This window comes from Ixodes scapularis, unplaced genomic scaffold, assembly GCF_016920785.2.
Source record: "Ixodes scapularis isolate PalLabHiFi unplaced genomic scaffold, ASM1692078v2 PGA_scaffold9__187_contigs__length_104089568, whole genome shotgun sequence".
Lineage (NCBI taxonomy): Eukaryota > Metazoa > Arthropoda > Arachnida > Ixodida > Ixodidae > Ixodes > Ixodes scapularis.
Genome location: NW_024609884.1, coordinates 4,545,995 through 4,565,075, shown reverse-complemented (window position 1 = coordinate 4,565,075; position 19,081 = coordinate 4,545,995). Strand labels below are relative to the sequence as shown.

At 45.0% G+C, this 19,081-nt stretch overlaps 1 protein-coding gene and 2 non-coding genes across 3 annotated transcripts; 2 read left to right on the top strand and 1 right to left on the bottom strand.

The window, feature by feature from the left end:
* Positions 1-88: 88 nt before the first annotated feature.
* Positions 89-11,227, top strand: LOC8030014. Its single transcript, XM_029986950.4, has 2 exons — positions 89-464; positions 5,265-11,227. Exons 1-2 carry the CDS (start codon positions 442-444, stop codon positions 7,474-7,476), a joined length of 2,235 nt encoding a protein of 744 aa, XP_029842810.1. The 5' UTR covers positions 89-441; the 3' UTR covers positions 7,477-11,227.
* Positions 1,199-1,271, bottom strand: Trnas-gga. Its single transcript has one exon. It is a non-coding gene; the product is annotated as a tRNA-Ser (tRNA).
* Trnas-gga lies at positions 1,499-1,571 on the top strand. Its single transcript has one exon. It is a non-coding gene; the product is annotated as a tRNA-Ser (tRNA).
* Positions 11,228-19,081: the final 7,854 nt, after the last annotated feature.

Below are 19,081 nucleotides of genomic sequence, written 5' to 3'. Positions count from 1 at the left end.
AGTCACTAAATGTTGACATTCAGTGACTCTAGGTAGCGCAAGCTACCGTCCTATACAAAAAGTTTTTGCAATGCGAAGTTTATATTGCCTACACTATTTACCCATCCAAAGCCAACGAAACCAACATCAGCGCCATCAGAGGCATCAGAGGCATCAGAGCAACCACAGTCAATCATAGTGAACAGAGTGCAGCGCTAGTGTTCCGAAACTATGTTCCAAACGGACTGAAGCAGTAGCAGTAGTGCAATAGTGCTATCGTGCTAGGTGGTGCTAGGCACAGTGGTGCTAGGAGCGCACGGAACGAAGCAGTCGGACCGTCGAACATTTGAGGAGTCGTCGGAGGCAGCCAGCGGCTCGATGAACCTCTTTCTGTTACTAATATCTCGCCGAGCTTCTAAAGCAACATAAAGACCCCCGTGAGTCAGTGTGCCTACTGCAATCATGCCAGAGACCTCCAAGTCCACGTGAGTTGTTTGTGTCCGTTGACTCTCCATCTTCTACATGTTGAGTGGGTGCTACGGCTCTGGTTATTCTTGAGGCAGCCGCTTTAACCCACAGTAGGGCTCTGAAACAAATGTCCGTCCTTGTTCGTAAGAGAAAAATATATATATATATATTTCCGAACAAGTCAAAGTGATGTCCCGGAGCGAGTAAAGCCCCCTCCCCAACACCCTCTGGCTGAGTTCATTACCCCCTCCCACCCCCGAATTTCCTCCACAAAATACACAAACCTATGATATTCACCCCTCCCCATGGATAGGGTGACCAGACGTCCCGTTTTGGCCGGGACAGTTCCGTTCTTGAGGTCCGCTTCTGCCATCCCGTCTTTTTGTCCCAATAAATGAATCGTGTCCCGTTTTCGCAGGAGTGCATAGTTTCGAAATTGGCACCAAGAGAGTCGAAGCAAACCGAAACTATGCGTAGTCGTTACAAGTATATTTTACAAAAATGACCGTAGGTACTTTAACATTAGTTAAGCTAGCATGTGCATCTCGACCGGAAATGTCTCTACGCACGACGCAAAACTTGGTAGGTCTCGTATAAAACGAATGGTTACAAAGAGCTTCAATTTGCAATAAAAAAAAAAAAGGTAGTGCAGCTTGACGAAAATAATCCCTGGAGAAGGGAACAAGAGGGACAAAGGACAAACACAAATCTCCAAACACAGCTAGGTGACTGGTGCGCGACCGAAAAAATCTGCCTGGTCTGGGTATCGAACCCGGGACCTCTCCATTTCCAGTAGAGCGCTCTACCAACTGAGCTAACCAGGGGTTAGACCTCAGTAGCGCAAAGAGGTTTTATCAGCTGCCATCAGTCTGACACCAACAAGGGTGAAAGCTTGCATTTTAAGGGATTATTTTCGTCATACTTGTCCAGCTCGCTTGCTCCTTTGCATTTAATTGCATTATAATCATAACCTTAAAATGCAAGCTTTCACCCTTGTTGGTGTCAGACTAGTGGCAGCAAATAAAACCAGTTTGCTCTACTGACGTCTAACCCCTGGTTAGCTCGGTCGGTAGAGCGCTCCACTGGAAATGGAGAGGTTCCGGGTTCGATACCCGGACCAGGCAAATTTTTTCGGTCGCGCACCAGTCACCTAGCTGTGTTTGGAGATTTGTGTTTGTCCTTTGTCCCTCTTGTTCCCCTTCTCCAGGGGTTATTTTCGTCATTCTTGTCCAGCTCGCTTGCACCTTTGCATTTAATTGCTTTGTAATCATAGCGTAGCTTAATGGAAAGGTGCCTGCTTCATACGTAGCAGACCCAGGTTTGATCCACAGTGTGTGCGAACTTTTTTTTTTACTTTTTTTTTGTTAAGCATTTGGCAATATTTAGTTCTTTTTTTACATTTAACGCTGGAAAAAAAAATTAATCTTGTCGATGACACTTTGCTGAATGTGGGACTCTTTCCGGCAGCTTGGGTTGCTGGTTGTACGGTGGGGCCAAGTGGGTTAATAGTTTTGTAAAGAGCAGCCGCATACTGTCGCCGAGAAGCAATGTGAATGCAGGCGGGGGATATTTACCCAGAGATTAAAATTTACTGCAATATGATGATGTTTTGAAATAACAGCAGTTATTTCATTAAAGTTTTTCTTCCAATCTCAATCTCTAATACAACCCCCCCCCCCCCCCCCCCCCGTTGGGATGTCCCGTTTTCTACCTTGAGGAATATTGTCCGCTGCCCATGGAGCCCCTCCCAGAAATTTGTAACCCCCTCCCCTCACACACACTTTGATAATCCTGTATGAACCCCTGTGAGGAGTTCTCTTATAGCACAAGCCCTTGTTCTGTATGTGTATCACACAAGAGTTACTGCAGTGAAATATACCAATTATCTCAAATTTGTCCTTTAAACACTTTTCAGCTCCAAACAAATCACGTATCGAAGAAATATTGTTTGACATGCCAAAACACTCTAACGACATTCCTTTTTAAAAAATTTTGAATCTCAGATAACTTGTGCATAACTGGTCAACTTGCTTAAGAGTATGTTGGACACTCGGTCGTTTTCAATCAGATGTTCACACTTCGCGACGTTTGTACAACTTCCATGTGACAAACATGTTATGCCACCTCAAAATTTTCACTGGATAGATTGAAAAGTTTCAAGGCAAATCACTATACGCGAACAGCAGGATGTTGTCTGCGCCATTAAAACTTCACTCCGAGTCTAGGACTTGGGTAAATATGGTATAAAATTGATCATCACTTTTGCCTATCTGTGCCAAATCATGAAAAGAATGCTAGGATTGTTACAAAAACAATTACTGCCATGAAGTACCTAAATTGGCCGGAATTATATTTACATGCTTTGCTTGTGCTAGTTGCTACTAACCGGTTAGGTTAGGAAATGTTTGGTGTGTGCCTGTGCGAAAATTGACCAGCTATGTCCGACATACCTCCAAGGAAATTGACAAGATATGTCTAACATACCTTTAGGCACAGCATTACATTAAATTATGTATCACGTTTTTGTAATGTTTTAATTGACAACTTGTGGTTCATTAGAGGAAAAGAGCTTGCATACCTACATTCTTTTTTTTTTTTTTTTTTACTGCCATGCCAATAGAGTTTGATTTGGTGGACAATCTTTGATATTCAACTGTTGCGAAAATTTGGTGGGGGAAGTGGAGCTAAAAACTGCATTTTAATTTTACTGGATCATCTCCGTTCTTGATTAATAAATTAAAATTGGCATGCAATCTCATTGAGAATGTTGGTATTTAGATTTGCCAATTCTTATTTTGATGAACACAAGGTATCGACGAATTCGTTCACATGTTAAATTAAGGGGATCATGGCCTAGACAATCCTTTTTCAAGGGCATTTTGTTTTATATCTAGCAAAGAAATATTTTGAGTATTGCATTAGTTTTCTAACTGTAAATTGACTAAACAATATTGGTGTGCCCCTGATAGGAACTACTGGAATTTCCTTCACAATTAACGTACAGAGCTGAAACTGCATTGAATCTTAGCATGGCTACTGATCTAGACTGTAAATTTCAGTCATTTTCAGTAATAGGTTCAAAAGTTTACTATCTTGAGTAGTGTCCTCCGTTAACCATACTCCGCGACAACTTTTCTTGGCAATGCAGGGGAAGGTACAGGCCCGCGTCCCCTCTCCCATTTTGAGTGTACGCAGGCTCTCCTCCTCTCCCCGGAAATGGGGGAGGAGGAGAGCCCGCGCACACTCAAAATGGGAGAGGGGACGCGGGCCTGTACCTTCCCCTGCATTGCCAAGAAAAGTTGTCGCGGAGTATAGTCCTTGTCTCACCAGAGCTCCACACTCATTAGCTTCTATTTTAGATTAGCCCCTACCCGATCCTATGTACAAACAGATAATGATGAACTGAGCTGAAATTGCATAGAATATTTTATCAGGGCTACTGATCTATACTGTAAATTTCTTTTATCTTAAGTTAGGGGTTTAAAAGTTAACCATTTTGGGTAGTGTCCTCCCTTAAGTTATTCTTGTCTCGCCAAAGGGCTACTCCCATGAGCCCACTATCTTAGATTAGCCTCTATCTTATGCGCAAACAGTCAAACTGTTTCCAAGCTTGCTTGCGATAGTGCACAAATCTTTAAGCTACTTCAAGTGAGCACAAACTTCCTGCTTTCTTGCATCCAAGATGTACTCTCCTTCATTAGAATGAGCTTTAAAAAAAAGTCTGGCTATGTGGATTTAATTAAGTCATTAGTAATGCCCCTTTGACCTCTCCATTATGAAAAGTTAAATGAAGGGTACCCAAACGTGTCTAGAATTTACATTGAGAAAGAAGTAGGACTTCAAGTACCTGTTATACTCCCGGTCAGCTTTCTGTGGCAATGCAGTCAATACTAGGGGAGAGGGTGCACCAACCGCTGTACACGCGCTTTCCTCCTCTCTTCGGATTGCCACAGAAAGTTGACCACGAGTACAGTTGCTTCCCATAATAGGAGTCCCCTCTACAGCTTATGCAATTTTCAAGTGCACCAAATTTTCAAAAAAAAAGGGAATGTGAGATAGAGTAATTTGAGCCCTGGGGAAGTGTTAGGTGGCCATGGCGGCCTCTAGAAAAAAGATGAAATTAGGTAATTAGTTAGCTAATTAACTCAAATGTTTTAACTAACTTTTTTAATTTCTCACTTCAGGGAGCATAATGTAATTAGAGAATTGAAGCTCAACCTCAATATAATCTAGCCCTGCCATCGAAGTTGGATTAAAAAATTTGTAGCACGTGCTACGGGGTCAAGGAATCTCACTTTTGTACACAGCGTCAAACCGAAACTAAGCGAGAAAGAGCGCCGGTAAAGTTATTGCTCCGCCCTTCCGGCCCCCGTGGGTCGTCGTTATCGCAGCCAGCTTCGCCTAAGCAAGTGGAGCCGGCCGCGATAATGACGAATTGCATGCCCGGAAGGGCGGAGCGATAACTTTACCGGCGCTCTTTCCTGTTTAGTTTCCGTTTGATGCCATTTACCAAAGTGACATTTCTCGACCCGGTAGCGCCTACTAGGAATTCTTTTATCCAAATTTGACGACGCGGCTAGACCATATTGTGGTCGATCTTCAATCTTCTAAATACATTATGTGCCCTCAAGTGAAAAATTAAAAAGTTAGTTAAAACATTACTCTATCACGTTTTTCTCGGTTGCATGGCATCTTATTATTTGCAGAACTTACGCAAATAACCCCCCCCCCCCCCCCCCCGAAAAAAAAGAAAAGAAAAAGTGTAGGGTCATGATGTACTAACGTCTTCGTGTCATGCTCTCCTTAAAACTCTGCAGCACAATGACGGCATCCGAAGAAAGTGACAGACAACTCGAAGAGTACGTGGCCTTCCTCATTGATCGATGTCCCGGCCTGGACATGGCAGATGAGCTCTACACAGACCTACGTTACACATCAAGCATGCTGAGCTTCAACTACATCAATTTCAAGACCCCCTGCACCGGCACTGATGCCCTGCGCTGTGGAATCTTTGAAGAGCTCACCGTCTGGAATGAATTTCTTTCGATTCTGTGCGTTGAGCTCAAGGAGGTGGTGCCCGGGAAGTTGGGCCTGGTCAGTCTAGCACCTTACTACAAACCACCCATTGTAGACTTGGAGAGACACCGTGCCTGTGTGCTAATACATTGGCTGCTTAGCAGACATCACTGCATCTGTAGCGTGGAACTTTGGTCCACAGTCATTCCGAGGGACCCAGAGCTCTTTTGTGATGCCCTAAGGCTCTGTTCAGGACTGAAAAGTTTGAAATTTTATGTGTATCATTTTTTTGGTAGGATGTCGGAGGACCTAATGAATGTGATTGCAACTTTGGACGGATTAGAAGAGCTTGCATTTTTAGCTGTGACATTGAGCACGGAGGCGCTTACTCGTTTGTCGACCTTCCTGAAGGAGACGAGAACACTCAAGTTTTTTGCCATTGACAACCCCACAATGGACTGTAGTGGTCTAGAATTGCTGGATGGTTTAAGGAGTAACACCAGCATTACAGCGCTCTGTGTTGATGACCATTGTCTAAGGCTTGGAGACGGTCTCGTCTTTGGGGAGTACCTTACTCAAAACCTTACGTTGAGGTCCCTCACCATCCGTCAAGTCTCAAAGAAGGGAACTTGCAAGATGGAGCCTGTCTTTGCAGCCCTGGAGACCAATAAGACCCTCGAAAAGTTGCGCCTGGAGAGCTTTGTCCTGGATTTTGCCCAGGGGAAACATCTTGCTGAAGCACTGATCAAGAATAACACGCTTCGTTACCTGGAACTTGCTGAGGCGTACTGGAGCTTTGAGGTGGCACCTTTTGCGGAGCTTATAGAAAGAAACACGGGACTCGTAGAACTGGTGGTCACGGGTGCCAAAGTCCGAAATATTGCGCCGTTTGCAGCTGCCATCAGTGTAAATCGGACACTGCAGAAACTAGTCCTGAATTTGTCATGCAAGACAGTTGATGACTCAAAGGCACTTCTGTCGGCACTCGCGAGGAACTGCTCACTTAGTGAGCTTGTCTTGGGAGACATCAAGGATGACATTGTGAAGGACTTTTATGCTCTCCTTAGGGAGACCGGTACCGAAGACAGAATAAGGTTCCGTGCTAAGATTCGTGATCCCCCATTGCTTGTAATTGCCTTGAAGGACTGTTCAAGACTTTCTCGAATCTGTTACAGACCTAATGAAGTTGTTCAACCGTGCGTCCTTCAGCAAGCATTTGGGCAGCTGGCAGCGTGCCGTCATGTCGTTGAGCTCACTATATTTTTGGAGCAAGAGATTGACGATGCCTCTGCCTTGTTGCTAGCACGATTCCTAGCATCGACGAAGACCCTTAAGGAGGTATTTCTGCGTTTTGGAACAGAGGCGTCATCCACACGTATCCTTCTGGAAGGGCTCTCCTGCAACAAAAGCATCTCGAAACTATCTCTGATGTACTGGTCTTTCGACAGGCTAGAGTCTGAGCTGGCCCTGGCATTGCAAAACATTACGACCCTTAACTATCTCTCGCTCTACTCCATGGACACACTGTTTGTGTATTCGATAGTGAGGGATTTAGCTCGCTGCCTCAAGAAGCACTACTCGTTGATCGTTGTCGACATCAATGTCAACGGGAAGTCAAAGGAGCACGAGTTCGGGATCAGGGAACCCTTGCGGCGGAACCTTTCCTTGCTCCAACAGGCGGCGCAGTTTGCCACTGGAACCCGCAACAAACGTTCAGCCGACATGTTCGAGCGGTTGTTTCGGAGCGAGGCGCTGGTGTGGAAAGTGCAGCAGCTTAGCCGTAACACAGAAGCTGAAGCCAGGAAGATGATCAAGAACAGTATCAGGTACCTCGACGTCAACTTTATGGCCGCAACCGGTGTGGTAAAGGAGGCAGTGGTGTGCTTCGGAACGGGCGATGGCAAGATGCAGTTGGACCAGATTGGTTTAGACAACTGGCTGCGCATCCGATCGTACCTCCGAGTAAGTGACATCCGCGACGAAGGTCTGTCTGTGTGCTCCAAGAGCCCTTGACCAGCGTCACTGGCGGTCATGGGCATGGCGGGACCTGTTCTTAGTGTAATGACCTACGGGGCTGGTCGCCGTCCTAGGCCTGAAAAAACGGTGTTTGTTGGTGTTTGCATCTTTGCAGACCTTGTGTGAATCTATTGCCCGATGTATTAGTTACTTCGAAGAGCTGACATTTTTTTGTGATTGCTGTTAGTGGGTAGTGACTATTTCAACGTCCACTTTCAAAATAATCCTAAATATTATTTTGATGTCCGTGACGCTACTTCCTAAAGACGTGAAAATATCCTCAAATTCATTTTGACATCCCCCGTCAAAATATTTTTCTCTTTATTTTGACATCTCGGACTCGAGTTCGGACTAGATAGTGATAGAAAGTGGAGGTCAAACAAATAATTTTCTTGCATGCGGCGGCGCGGTTAAACACGCATTTTCAGAAAGCAAATGTGCAAAGGACCGCAGTTTTTATAGCCTTTTAGGAAATGTGGAATGCAAAAAAAAAAAAAAAAAAAAGTTACATCAGATAGCAGGCCGCACGTATCGTTGGCTGATTTTGCCCAACATTACAGAATGCGACACCGTTGCTTTTTATGATTTATTTCACGTGTTTTATATAGACAAAAGAGCGGAATGTCGTATCATGAAATTTACACTTGATTGGAAAATGCGTGTATCTTGTATAACCGTGTCGCAACGGTCAAGAAACATCAAGGAGGCAATTTGTGCATTCACGACCTTTTGTTTAACATTCCGATCGTTTCGTAGCTAACCCGCTAGCTTCTTGGTTCGTTATACACGAACCAAGAAGAAAATCTAGACTAAACAAGGAACACGGTTAAGAACTAGGCGGGAGTCCTATGGCAAAACGAGAACCGCAACCGTACAGACGCGTTCGCAGACTATGGAGGCACAAAAAGCGTGCCAAATTTCTCAGTGGTACGTATAGTGTACGCACTTACATTTGTTACGTACAGGCAATATACAGGGATATCCAGCTCGCCATTGTTGTCATTTCAAGTGAAACGCGTGCCAAAATGACGTGCGAGCTCAGAACATTGCCACCGAGCGTGTCACGTCCGAACGGTTGAACTGTCGAGCCATGTTGTCCCACACACTCTGAAGATATTTCCACCGTTTCCACCGCTAACTGGGACCGGATTAGGCACGCAACACATGACTCCGTCAACGCATCAACACAACACCGACATCACCATCGGAGACTAAACAGAACGAAACCAGAAACGGCTGCTCCCACTGCGACGGCTGCATTGACGGGAGACGTCGAAATAATAAAGCCACTGTTTTGACGTTTTCATGGAAGCGATGTCACGGACGTCGAAATGATTTTGAAATATTTTGACGGTGGACGTCGAGATAGTCACTGCTGTTAAGGCGCTCGCTGATGGCGATGACGTTCTCCGTGCAGAATGTGAATTTTATTTTAAATTCGTAAGAATGCATTTACAAAGAAAAGGAAGCAGGCACAAATAGGTTACCGTATGAGCTAACGCGTATAATACGCTAAATTTAATGAGCAAACATTATTTCCTAATTATTTCTACAAACTGTTTGCGAAGCCAGTTTTGATGTGAAGATATTTTTCTTTTGTATGAGGGTGTTTTCATATCAATTCAGGCACGGTTTTGGGGCCTAATTTCTAATTTGACAAAACAAAATGTATGTTATAGGAGCATTCTTGTGAAATGAAAGAAAGCACAAACGGCAAGCTTGGTGGGTTTTTTTGTTTTCAAGTTGTTTGACCATTGAAGGCTTCGAGGCGAAAACCGACGTTTCTCTCACCCGTTTCTCAAGATATTGCACTAGGATCCTTCTGTGACTCTTTCGAAATACGTTTTGTTATACTTGAATTTAAGAAGAAAAAAAATCTTATTTTGTAATCATTTTTTTTTATCAAACTGCGTTCCTTTGGTGATTTTTTGTCAAAGTTTGGAAAGTTGTTACGTGTGACATATTTAAGATATTTTAATGATCTTAACATCACCAGAAAGCTCAAATTTAGCCCTTTTTATTAAATACAATTACAATTTTGTGTGTACAAACTAAGGTCTGTTACATATGTTTGAATGAACGAATCTTTCAAAAATTAGCAAAATCGGGATCGAGTTTCTCAAGCACCTCACTTTTTGTTTGCTTCATTCTTTGTTAGCAGCAAGGTATATGACAGTCGTTTATCAGAAAATAAAAGCTTATGTATTTTGTTTATGTGACCGCAATTTGCAGAGTAAAGTAACTTACTCCACACTACGCACAATTTCACTTGTTTGCGTGTAAAGTAACGTATTAATATTACATAATTCATTATATTTATGCCAAAATGTTGGCCAGAATAGCCAGTATGCGAGGACGCAGTTACAGCGAACAACTGGCAAGATTCAAGCTGTGGTCACACAGACAAAATACTATACTTCGTTTATATTTTCTGATAAACCACAATCATACATTGATATTTAAAAAAAATGAAGCAAATAAGAATGGTTTTTGAGAAAATTGATTTCGATTTTGAAATTTCGAACCCTATGTCATTCAAATCTATGTTACAATTTTTATTTTATATATATAACGTTGAATTTGAATTCAATAAAACGAGCTACATTTTACCTTCCTTGTGGTGTCAAGGTCCTCATCACATATTCAAAAGGTCACACGTAAGAACTTGCCAAACGTTTGTCAGAAATCATCAGAGGAACATAGTTCGACATTTTTTTACAAATTTATTAGAAAATGTACGATTTTTTTTTAATTCATTAAGTCTAATGAAACTTATTTCGAGAGTGTCACAAAAAGAGTCCGAGTGCAGTAGTTTGAGAAATGACGAAATAGCAAGCGGTCAAACATGCGTTCACCGACAACCGGGAGAAACGTCAGTTTTCTCTAGCCCTTAGGCCGCTTGAATCTTCCATAAGTTGAAAGCAAACAATCCGCCAAACTTGTTGTTTGCACTCTCCTTTATTTTAACAATGCTCCCAAAACGTACATTATTTATTTACTGATTTATTTTTTTATTACATATTCGACCCCAAAAATGTGCCTGAATTGAAATGAAAGCACCCAGAAAGTTTTGATCGTTTAAGCGTGGAAATGATGTACGTGGGCAAAAAAATAAGAAAAAAAAGGCCTATTTCTGTGTCCTGTTGTGGAGAGGCGAAACAAGTGGCTCCCTCTTCGGGACGTGACGAGTGGCGGCCTTCTACACCCCAGTTCTGACCGAAGGAAACCGCCGCCTCGTGAGCTTCGTTCGTCGTCGTAGAGTCCTCTCGAGGAAAGATGCCTAGCATCCGGTCTCGCACTGCGTTGCGAAAACTCGAGGAGATGTTTGAAGCAAACGCTTCTGTTGCCCGATCGGACGTGCACCAACAGCGCCAATAAACAAAAAAAAAAAAAAAAAACAAGAAAAAAAAAGAAAAAAAGGGCGGCGATTGACTGCACTGACGGTAAAACGAGACTCCGGTGCCAAGTCCGCGGGTCGGCTACGGATGATAAGTGCTAATGAGAAGAGTGCTAGAGTGGTGACTTATTTGTGCGAGTCGTTTTTTATTTTCACGCTTGAGCTATATTCACTTAACCAACTTTTTGGTGGATGAAATGATGGCGCAGTGTAACAGTGTCACTGTTTGCTCGTTGATCACGTCGTATCGTCAATTCTACAACCAACCTGTTTCTACTGTTGTAATTCTTTGAAATTAACATTTCATTTTTTTCTCCCTTTTGAATAAAAAAAAAAACGTTCCAGACGTTATCTGTGTGGTTTTGCCTCATCATTCGCTGGATTCCGTGTGGATAAGTCGTGAAACGGCAGACGGCCGGAACAATTCGCCCATCCCATCTACCGCTCCGAACGGGACTCGTAGATCTTATGGATTGACGCTAATTGAAAACAAGTACGAGAAAATACAATTGGTACAAACGTTTATTTCGTAGCTTCCCTCGTAACCCCAGCCAAAAATCGCTCGTCAACCGCGCTGGCCTCGTCCGAACTTGGAGAAGGGCGAACCACGCCCGCCCTGTGTCGCTTGCGTCGAGCTTCGCCGCTTCGCACCGGGGTGTTGGGAGAAGCGCCTGACGCGGCGGAACATCTCGGTTAGCTCGAGGATTTCGAAAACTTTTCTCACTATCGCAGCTCGACCCTTGGTTACGATTATAGTTTGACCTCTTAATTTTGAAAGAATGGTACCTTTATTCGAACATTTGAGTGAATACGGTCAGTAGTGATTTGGCGCTGCGCTTAGCCGCAGAGAAAGACACGTCGACCGACGAAACGACCGACGCGTCGGAAAGTCCGAGATGGCCGGTGGGCGCGCGCCGGGAAGCTCGGAGTCTGTGATCCCGCATATTTCGGCGCGATTGGATTCGTACGACGTATCGGCCGTTTCGTCGCGCACGGGTCTGACTCTTTACCGTTGTGTGTTTTGAAAGGCGGACTTGGAATGGACACTATACAAACTAAACGCCTTTATTTACACGAGGAAACACGCAACCGAGAGCCAAAGCCAGACAGAGAGAGAGAGGCACGAAGCTAGGAACCAAAACCGGAAGTTTGTATAGGCAGAGTTGTGCTCGTGGCAACAGGGGAATCCAACACAAAACGGCCAGCACCTGCAAAACAGAAAAAAAAAAGGATAAAATTTGCATTACTCCTGAAACGAATTAATCACGACTAAGTAAAATATCATTCCGTTTGTTAATGTAATTTTTAACTGCTCTACTTCGTATTTCAAGGGAAGAACGGGGACGCTTGCCTATCAAGACTTACCGAAGTTTGCGCGTCGGAATTAGCTATCCGACACGCAAACACGAGGCGCAGCGCACGAGTATCTAGCTGCAATTAACGTCCCTAGATAACGCTATGCGGGGCAGCGACAAGTCCTCGCTCCTGTCGTTTGCTAGAGCGCAGTCCGCCATGTTCCGATCCTAACTTGTCCACAGTCTTGGGCAGTAACTAGTTACTAGAAACACGTTATCGGCAACTAGTTACTTTTTCCGGTAACTTTAACCTGTAGCCCGTTACTCTTTAATACCGGTAACTTGTGACTGTAGCACTGTTACTTTTTTTATTGAGTAACTAACTGTTTAGGCCGTTACAGTTACTTTTTTTTTTTTTTACTATATAAATCAACCCACTGTCGCGGACATGGAGAAATCGCCATCTTGCAGTATTTGTCTCCAAACTCCTCGCTGACAAAAAAAAAAAAAAAAAAAAAAAAACAATAAGAAGCGCGGCCACGCATTATCCAAACAAAAGGTTGCCTGGTTTAGCCCACGACCGAGAATGGACGACGGACGAGTCAGCACGAAACCGGGAGGTAAAGGAAGCGGCTCCCGCGGTGGTAGGGGCGGCAAACAGTGTCTGTTTCACCGACTTTGGCTGACTCTTCTCTCGTGGGGACCATCTGCGGGTGTCGGTAGTCGTGCGATGTCTCCGAGTATTCCGTCTGGGCTGCGTCTGGGACGGGATATGACCGTTTTTGCACAGCCGTTCGCCGTTTCCTTATCCCTTTTTAGTTTTTAAGGAAGCCATCCCCACATTGTGCAGAAAGCCGGCGCTTGTTTAACTTATTCATTCTCTTCGGAGCCGCTTGAGTAAACACGACTTCCACAGTTGGCATTTTGGGCACAGAGGTGGTCGTCGTACACTCGTAGAGCATCAGAAGCTAATTGTCTCCTTTTCCCCTTTATTCTTTCGAAGCTGTTTGACCTGCTATGTTTAGGCCTGCTTCCGAGCATATCCCATAATGTAATTATGTGACCATCTGTGTCCTCATTCGTTTCGGAGTGAAAAATAAACCAAAACGTTCACTGACGCGGGTCGATGACAATTTTGAAAAATGGCCGAGTGAGTGGGTGAGTGAGTTAGCGCATACCAGCTTGGGGATCCTGGGTTCGAACCCCACCCCTACCCGTTTCAATCTGGATGAGTATCGTACCGGCGTGCGGTCGTGTACCATAACTGCGTGGTGCACGTTAAAGACCTCAGGCTAGCGGTTGTACTGCACTGGATAAATTGCTCATCTACAGCTGCGAGACAAGTCGCCCGTTGAGGCAGACTAAGTTCAGGCTGTATAAACATACATACAACACATTTAGCAGGGGCTTGTTGTTTTGTGTGTGTACACTTTTTTTTTTTTTTTTTGTTAATTGACTTTGAGGTTATCTTGAAACAATGTCTCAGATGTGAATAGAAACGAAGAATAATTTTTAAAAGCGGCAACTGGTCTTGCAGGTTTTCTTCTTTGAAACAACAATGGCCGCGATGATGCAATGTTATCTACAGCCTATTGTAAATATTTGTCTTCATAAATTCTTCCTGTACGACTGTTGTGTTCTGTAAAACCATATTTTAATTGATAATTCCCTATACAACAGTGTGGCGTAGATATTTAAAATTTAGAAAATTCAGTTCGATATGAAGCAAGACAATTGCAAGTTCTGCATTCTTTTTTGTTTGATCTCTTCATGATCATGAAACTGTACCTACATGCTCACCAACGTTTCTTTTTTTTTTTTTTTCATTGTGTTAGAGATAAAGCTTAATCGTTTTTTTTTCTTTTTAACAAACGGTAATGAATTATCTCGGTGATGCTTGCTCGCAGTGGAATGCTGTGGAACCGCGACATTACGATGAGCTCGAGTGATCGCCCACAACCGTGTGTATATCCTGCGGTTCAACTGGGTGAATTCCTCCCGATAAAATGGACTCGTATGGAAGTTCGGAAACTGGTGCCAGTGGGACTTACCTCTTCCATTGCTCAAAATAAATAAAGTTGTCCCGCCGCCCCGCCATGCGCGTTCGGGCTATCCGAGGTACCCGTGGCCGTAACCACCACCGTATCCATGTCCATAGCCAAGTCCATGACCCAGCCCGTAGCCGTGGGCGAAGGGCACGCCGCCGTAGCCGTGGTAAGGAGCAGCGGCATAGGCGGCCACCGGCACCGCCGGTCTCGCGACCACAGCAGCGGCTACAGGCGCCCCGTGGCCGTATCCGCCGTACCCGCCGTAACCGCCCGCGTAGCCCAGACCCCCGTGATGTCCACCGTAGGCCGGGACTAGGGGCTTCACCAGCGCGGCCACTGGCACCGCATGATGCACCGAGGCGGCAGGCACTGCCTTGCCGTTGGCGGACACGTAAGGCGCCGACGCAGGCGCGCTGGTCTTGGTCCCTGGCTCGTTGGTCTTGACGACGGCCCGGAAACCCAGCTTGTCGGCCACGTACTCGACGTGTCGATGACGCCCGTCGATGTCGCCCAGGTAGTAGGAGCCGTGCACGGGTCCGTAGGCGGCGCCGGTCTCGTGGCGCCCATTGACGGCGCCGTACCCGTTTACGATGTCGTAGCCAAACTGGTAATTGCCGTAGTCCTGTCGCGTAAAGGTCGGGTCGCGAAGTTAGTGGTTTTCAGATGTACAGTGGCTAGCGGTACGAGCTATAGAATGTGCAAACGGCGACCGGGCAGTACAAAGCAGGCTGTCGCACGGCTATTGTGGCTAGACACTGTACAGAAAAGGACTCGTAGAGTCTGTTGAGCGAGTGTGGTGGTGCTTTTCGCTATTCCAAGCACGTGTTTTCTGGCCGTAAGTCGACAGCTTCGTGCTCTAGCAATACCACCTCGAAGAATGAAAGCCCGCGCCTCCCCTACCTCCACGTAATGGGATCACACTTGGATGGCGTGAACTGAGCGATTGGGTCCGTGCCGGACGCCGAATGAATTTTGACAGATTGACATGGACAGGAAGCCGAACGTTGACGCCACGTTCGTGTCCAACCTGCACCTATACACTCGATCTCACTCCGATGACGTTGAAATGCGCGGGCTCTGATTTTCCGAGCTGGTGTCGGCTTTAGTCACCGAGTGCCCGATACTTTGGTGAATAGCACTAAATTATCGCGAGGCCCGCACTGGACAGCATCACGTTTCGACCATTTGGTGTCGTCTGCTTTGCTCTGGTAGCAGATACTCCATTTTACTGTGAAGTAGAGGTCAAGTCAAGATCACAGGTGCTCGTGCATAGCCCTGACAGGCACTCCGCTCGGAAAGTCTACACCTTCCGAAGCAAAGTACCTTCACAGCCTCAGCTCTCGTTCTACCACTCGAAGTGAAACGGAGTACAAGGTAAGTTTTCAAATCAATACGCTCGTGGGATTCATTGACACAACAGACAGTGGTAGTGGTAACTGCAATGGCCAGCCGTTGAAGTTATTCGACCGGTTGGACACAGCGCGAATGAATCGCGACAGAGAAAGACAACTTGTAAAAGATTTTGTGGTTGGGCAAGTTGGTACATCTTAGATTCGAAAAGCGCCAAAGCAACAAGGACAACAGGAAGAATAGGACGAAACGATGAAAAGGCGGAAAGACACTGGTTCTGCCATCTTTGCTGAGAAATCCCATGGGCCGGCTTGCCTCGGAATAAAATCAGTCGGTCTTATCTAAGACAGTTTTCAGAAAGAGCCCTGTCAAGACTGAGACGAGTGTACCCGTCAGCAAGCTGCTACCCTTGACGACGCTTTTTCCTGTCTTGGAAAGGACAAATTTATTACGAATAAGCCGTCCCACGTGGGGAATTAAGACCTTTCAGACCACCGAGTCTCGCGTACGATGTCTCACTCACGTCTTGTTTGCGGTGCTGAACGCTATGGCCACCGCTGTGTGGACCCACCAGGCCACCGCTTGTAACAGCCGCCAGACAGAGCACGGTGAAGGGGCACTGCAATGGGGTACGTGCAATCGAGCACTCTTGTGGTGATTTCGTCTCAAATCAAACAAAATATTTTTTTTTTACAATATGTTTTGGGAGCTTTTTAGAAATAAAAGATGGCACAAAAGGCGAATTCGGTGGATTTTGTTTTGTTTTCAAGTTATGGACCATTGAAGCGGGGCTGAGGCGATTGCATGTCTGACAACTTGTCCTCTCCCTCTTACTGCACGCTAGGACCTTTTTTACACATTCTCAAAATAGGGATTATTCTGCTCAATGACATAAAAGGTATTTCAAGGTTTATTACATTTTAGATAATCCTCGGACGAAATGTCAAACTGCGTTCCCTTGACGATGTTTGGGCAAGGTTTGGCGAGCTTTTTCATGTGGCCTAATTAAGCTTTCCTAATATGCAAGGTGTTTCAGCGAAGGCGTTCAAAAATCTCTAAAAATAGAATGGTTGAGAAAAAAAGAAACACTTTCCGGGAATATACTGCCAGCCACGGCGAACGTTAAAAACAAAAAAAAAAACCATTCCAATTAGGTAATGAGATTAAATTTTTAATTAGCGAAAATAAACATAATGGTTCCAGTCAGAAACGTGCTAAGCATTATCTAAGACCACTAATCAACTCATTTTAGAAATATGTAAGGCAGGGGCAGCGTTTTACGGCGTTCGAATAAAAAAAAGTAAAATTCGGACGCGTCTCCAGGTTTCGGTTTCCTATCAGAGGGCATGTTTGCGCCAGTGGTCCCGCTCCCCCGAGCGGCCGAGACGCGCAACGCACCTGCGCCATACTTCCTCCCTCCATCATACGAGGGAGGCGGGGCGGTAGCTTCGCGCACCGGGCACCAGGGCCACTGGCGCTAACATGCGCTCCGATAGGAAACCGAAACCTAGACACCCGTCCGAATTGAGCGTTTTTACGGGACGCCGTAAAATGCTGCCCCTGCCTTACATCTTTCTCAAATGAGTTGATTGATACCTTTGTTACACGGGCACACTTAACTGCAGTTACGCTAAAGACATAGTTACCACACAATACTTGTCGACAACATTCTCCAGCTATGTAGGCAAAGCTATGGGCGCACGTGCGCTTGAGCATCTTGAGCACCCATCAAAGCAGTCCACGCGCACTCTTCACTTATTGTGAAATAGCTATGCGAGAGTATAGTGCGGTAACTTTAGGCTTAAGGTGAGTTAACTGCGGTTAAAGCGCCGTTCACACACTTGCAACCGAGTACGACCAAGAGAGACAAGACCGGTTTTTAAGCCGGTTTTTGAAGAAAGAAAGTCTCTTCCCGAAACGTCGTGTAATAAAGCCTCTACTGCTGTTCAAAATCCTTTTTCTACGTTTACGACTTTCTTGGTGAAGACTTGTTCATTAATACATTTAATCTCTTGCGACGTCTTAGGACCGGAGGCGCTGCTGCGGAGCTGGTCCTCAGACATCGCAAGAGGCTTACAAACCGGTATTAGTGGCTTTCGATTATGCTGAGCAAATTTTTTATTGGGACCTGGGGTATATTCTCGCTAATTGAAACGTTCATTAAAAAATGTTTAGTTCATTACTTAGCTAATTAAATCTTTTTTTGTCTGTTTTTTTTTTTTTTTTTTTTTTTTTTTTTTTCAATTTTGAATGTCTGCTATGGCTGGCAGCACGTTCCCGGAAGGAGATTTTTTTTTTCTCTCTCTCTCTCTCTTTCTTTCTTAATTTTTTTTTTTTTTTTTTTTGAAAGGGGGGGGGGGGGGGCGGGCAATTTTGTTTGTGACAGCGAACGCTCGCGCCTATCTTTGGGGCCTACAACAACACGAAGCCTTGTCTCGGACAGCGCGCCACAAGCGCGACAAGCAAGGGAATAGTCACGTAATCTTTTACGCTGGCTTTTTTTTTTTTTTTTTGGCGTGTGTGTGTGTGTGTGTGGGGGGGGGGGGGGGGGGGGGGACTATTTGAAAGAAGTGCTCAAAGAGTATCATGTAGTAAACACCTTGATTGGGTGTTTCTCAATATGATCTACAGTTTTCCCATTACGAAGAAATGGAATATGTGGGGCAACCGGCGATTCCAAGCGGTTGGCCCAGGCTGCCCCTCCGACAATCATAAGTGGTCATCTTGACCACGAGGGGGCCAAGGGCAACTGGCCACGCGAGCGGCGCTCCGCCGCTGATAAAAGGCCGTCGCAGCGGATGCGCGGGGGCTGTTAGGATCGCGGCGCAGGCCGATAGCGGTCATTAAATGTTTACGTGTTGTTGAACCGGTGTGCTGTGTCATTGTCCGAGACGGGGTAGCAGCAAGGGAAATCCCACAAATGTTAGCCTAATTAACAAAAAAATAACGACGCACTAAAATAAATCGTGCACCTTCGTAAGGCGCTTGCTAAGAACAAACATACAGTTGCTTCCACTCCAACAAAACGCTCCGCCTTATTTTTTTTTTTCTTTTTCAAGTTATATGGGTCATTTTGTGTAGGTCTGCGGAAAGCTTAGTGAATTAGTTATATTTATTGATTATAAACCCAGTATTGTTCCTCGAAAAGTAGCGGTTATATGCATTTGAATAAACGACTTTGAAAATCTTGCAACCTCATTACTGATTTAAGAAAGAAAAAAAGGCATAATTATTTTATTTACAGCAAGGTATTACAATTTTTACACCAGGAAACAGTAGCAAACACTGATATTTTGTTTGTATGGCCTCTTTGTGTGCGCGCAAAAACAACCCCAGCAAAAAGTTCTTTCAGTTTTTCTTCAGTACCGGCCATATCAGTTATTTCTTCAATGCTCGTATTAGCTAACATTATCGAGGACTTAACACTGAGCAGCAGGGCAGCCATGTTACGATGCACTTACTACGAGTGCACGCCTGGGCAGGTTCAAAGATAAAGGATAGAAAAACAAAAT

Coding starts and splice junctions, on each gene's coding strand:
- LOC8030014 (XM_029986950.4), top strand. CDS start 442: ATGCCAGAGACCTCCAAGTCCAC. Junction 465..5,264: donor CCAGAGACCTCCAAGTCCAC/GTGAGTTGTTTG, acceptor AAAACTCTGCAG/CACAATGACGGCATCCGAAG.